Genomic DNA, 3,814 nt, shown 5'->3' on the forward strand with positions numbered 1-3,814 from the left:
GTGAGCTCCAGGACAGCCAGAGCTATAAAGAGAAACCCTGTCTCGAAAAACCAAAAAAAAAAAAAAAAACAAAAAAACAAAATAGAAAAAAAAAGACCTAAAATAACAAAATGAAATAGCAGGCTGTGGTGGTGCACGCCTTTGAGCCCAGCAATCAGGAGGCAGAAGCAGGACGATCTCTGAGTTCGAGGCCAGCCTGGTCTACAGAAGGAGTTCTAGGACAGCCAGGACTACATAGGAAAATCCTGTCTTGGAAACCCAAAATTAATTAATTAATTAATTAATTAAAAAATTTAAAATTAGAACAAAACAAAAATGAGGATTTCATGGTTCTTTATATTCCAGAATAGCAATTATTTTTGCCTTAGAACCTTATTTTTCAAAAAGAAAGAAATCTTAGCCGGATGAGATGGCACACACCATTAGTCTCAGCTCTTGAGAGGCAGAGGCAAGTGGATCTCTGAAGTTCAAGGGCAGCCTGCTCAAAGCTACACAGAGAGATTCTGTCTCAAAAGAGAATGAACACCAAGCAAAGAAAGAGCAATAACAGAAGGGGTCCTGCAGCTACAGAAGCTGCAGCTTTCCTCAAAGCAGGGAGACAGTCCCTGGCGCCATGGAGGTGCGGAGTATGTTCTGGCCTAGTGGATGGATAAAATGAAGTGGACTCATCTTCTAATAATATCCACAATTAACACCCACACACTTTTGTTTATCTAGGATGCAGAAAAAGAAAAATAGGCTCAAATCCCAGTTGTCATTTAATGGCTTTTATAACCTCGGGAGATGTATTCAGATCCTTTCGTTTTCATTTTATTATCTTTAAAATTAAAACCTAGGATGGAAACGTTCGGTCTTTTCAAAACACTGCCGCCAGGTTTAAATCCCAGCACTCAGGAGTAGACAGAGGCAGGTGGATTTCTGTGAGTTCAAGGCCAGCCTGGTCTACAAATAGGACCAGGACAGACACAGAGGATCCTTGTCTTAAAACAACAACAAAAACAAAAACAACCAAAAAACCAGCCAAACAGAGTGGGGGCAGGGAGGAGATCTTACATTTATATATTCATGGGGTGGGGTGCCACACTGGGAAGGTCAGAGGGCACCTTGTGTGTCTTCTCTCCTATGATGTGGGTCATGGAGCCTGACCTCAGGTCATCAGGCTTGGCCACAAAGTCTTTGCCCACTGAGACAACTCATCAGTGCCAAGAGACTCATTTTATTCTTTTAAAGGTTTTTAAAGTTAATTTAAAATACTGAACTCCCACAACATAGAATAGTAATAAAATAATTGGGTTATCTGCTTTGTTTTGGTTTTTGAGACAGGATCAATTTATATAGCCCTGGATAGCCTTGTACCCATATGTATGTCAAGTTCACCTTGAAGTTTCAGCAATTCTCCTGCCTCCACCTCCCAGGTGCTGGGGTTACAGGTACACACCTCAAACTCAGTGCTGAGATTATATGTGAAAAGCTTACTACAAGGTCTTGAGAGATGACTCAGAAGGTAAGAACACTGGCTGCTCTTCTAGAGGACCCAGATCCAGTGCCAAGCACTCACATGGTGACTCACAACCATTTGTAATTCCAGTTCCAGGGGCTCTGATGCCCTCTTCTGGTTTCTATAGGAAGCAGAAGCTCATGAGGTATACATACATACATACATACATACATACACATGCTCATGCACACAAATTAAAAAAATCAATCTTGGGCTGGTGAGATGTCTCAGTGGGTAAGAGCACCCGACTGCTCTTCTGAAGGTCCAGAGTTCAATTCCCAGCAACCACATGGTGGCTCACAACCATCTGTAACGAGATCTGGCGCCCTCTTCTGGAGTGTCTGAAGACAGCTACAGTGTATTTACATATAATAAATAAATAAATCTTAAAAAAAAAAAATCAATCTTAGCCGGGCAGTGGTGGCACATGTCTTTAATCCCAGCACTTGGGAGGCAGAGGCAGAGGCAGGCGGATTTCTGAGTTCGAGACCAGCCTGGTCTACAAAGTGAGTTCCAGGACTGCCAGGGCTACACAGAGAAACCCTGTCTCGAAAAACCAAAATAATAATAATAATAATAATAATAATAATAATAATAATAATAAATAAAAATCAATCTTTTAAAAAACATGACTGTGATAGCCTGGGATATATAGTTACTGACCCCTAAGTGCTAAAGAGTAAATTATCCAGTGAAAATGAGTCAGGGAGAAAAAGGAGCAGCCACTGCCCTAGGTTCTGCTGGGACAGACCACCAGAACTCAGACATTGTAAGCTGTTGGATTCTGGGATAATTCTAGGATTCTTGCCCCCTTAACCCCACCTCAAACCACAAGTGCTCCACCAATAGTACCCATGTATTATCCTTCCTGTCCTTGCTAAAGCTGCCCCTGCCTGTCCTTCCTGTTCTCCCTGCCCTCACACAACCCTCAAAGCCTGGACAACCCCTCCTCTCCAAGTCTGAACCTGGGTGACCAAGACAGGCAGTGATTCCTCTGGGCTGCACACGGGTCCTGGGAATGCTTCCTACTGTGGCCATCTGCCGATTGTATACCTCCTTACTCCTGTTCTGGTACCCATTTCCAGTGGAGGACTCCTTATGAACAAAGGGAAGCAGACTCATCTTTACATCCTCAGAGCCCAGTCTAAACCAGTCAGATGCTCCTTGTCAGGGGAGGCTCTGCATCTCCAGCGTGGTCCTCCTCTCCCTTTCAGGATTGGAACTGGATTGGGTTTCCCAGGTGTGCTCACTTACCTCTGGCTGCAGAGAGGATGCGCGTGCGGTGCACCCCCAGGCGGATGCCACAGTCCTCCAGGAGCTGCTGCTCTGACACGCGGTGCAGCAGGGAGCGGTCTAGACCGCAGCTGACCAGGCCATAGGTGTACTGGCGGAAGCGAGGATCCAGGCTGCCCAGCCAGTCCGCTAGGTTGCTGCGGTCGCAAGTAGCGTAGCTGGCGAAGGTCTTGAGCTCCGTGAGCTCCCTAAAGAACCTGCCCAGGAGATAAAAGTCGATGCAGTTCTGATGCTAAGGGTGCTGAGGATGAACAAACAGGGCCTAGATAAGACCCAGTTGGATTAGACTGGCTGAGCCTCCTTACCTCTTGCGAGTGATGCTTGACTTCATGCCTAGGTCTGCCTGGAGTTCTTCATCTGTGAGTCTTAGAAGCAGGTCACCATCTACCTGCTGCTCCTGGGGGAGGGGGAGGTGTGAGGAAGGCTCTCCCCATGACCCCAAGATATAAAGGGAAGGATAAGGAGGTTGTAGTGAAGACTGATGGGACCCCGAAGGTGGCTGAACGCGGGTTTCCCACCCCTAAAAGGCCACCTTGGCGCAGCTGGCGTGAGGCCTATACGGCACCCGGACGCCTGTGCTCAGGACACCCGCAGAGGCCACGCGACCCTCGGGGATGCGACCTTTCTGTGTAGGGGGAGGTGGCTGCCCGCAGCTCTACCCGAAATTTCTCGCAGTACTGGGAGAAGCCGATCTGCTGTAGCCAGGTCTGGACCTCAGCTTCCTTCCAGCTGGCCACGCAGGGCAGGATGCGCCTTGGCACCTCCTCGCCCAATAGGCGCAGCGCGCGCTTGGCCAGCGCCGACGTGGTGCCATTCGTAGAGTAAGAAACCAGGCGTTTCAGGCTCTGGATAGCGCCGATGTCGCTGAACACCTTAGGAAGTAAGATGGATAAGGGCGCCTGAGGTTTCCAGCTCCCCAGCTGCCACCAAACGTGTCCAATCCCATCTCCTGCCTCTTCTCACTAAAGACCCACCAACTGCCCTAGCCTTCGTCACTAAGTCACCTCTCCCACCCCCGTCCCC

At 48.0% G+C, this 3,814-nt stretch overlaps 1 protein-coding gene across 1 annotated transcript in view; it reads right to left on the minus strand.

The window, feature by feature from the left end:
* The window catches only part of Sarm1 (sterile alpha and TIR motif containing 1), a 23,988-nt gene that overhangs the window by 10,827 nt on the left and 9,347 nt on the right, over positions 1-3,814 (minus strand). The window contains exons 3-5 of the mRNA XM_021177112.2: positions 3,451-3,663; positions 3,097-3,188; positions 2,753-2,988 (exon numbers count right to left, since the gene is read on the minus strand). Of these exons, the coding sequence (XP_021032771.1) occupies positions 2,753-2,988; positions 3,097-3,188; positions 3,451-3,663 (541 nt within the window). The remainder of the gene's footprint in view (positions 1-2,752; positions 2,989-3,096; positions 3,189-3,450; positions 3,664-3,814) is intronic.

The sequence above is a fragment of the Mus caroli genome, chromosome 11, assembly GCF_900094665.2.
Source record: "Mus caroli chromosome 11, CAROLI_EIJ_v1.1, whole genome shotgun sequence".
NCBI classification, from domain to species: domain Eukaryota; kingdom Metazoa; phylum Chordata; class Mammalia; order Rodentia; family Muridae; genus Mus; species Mus caroli.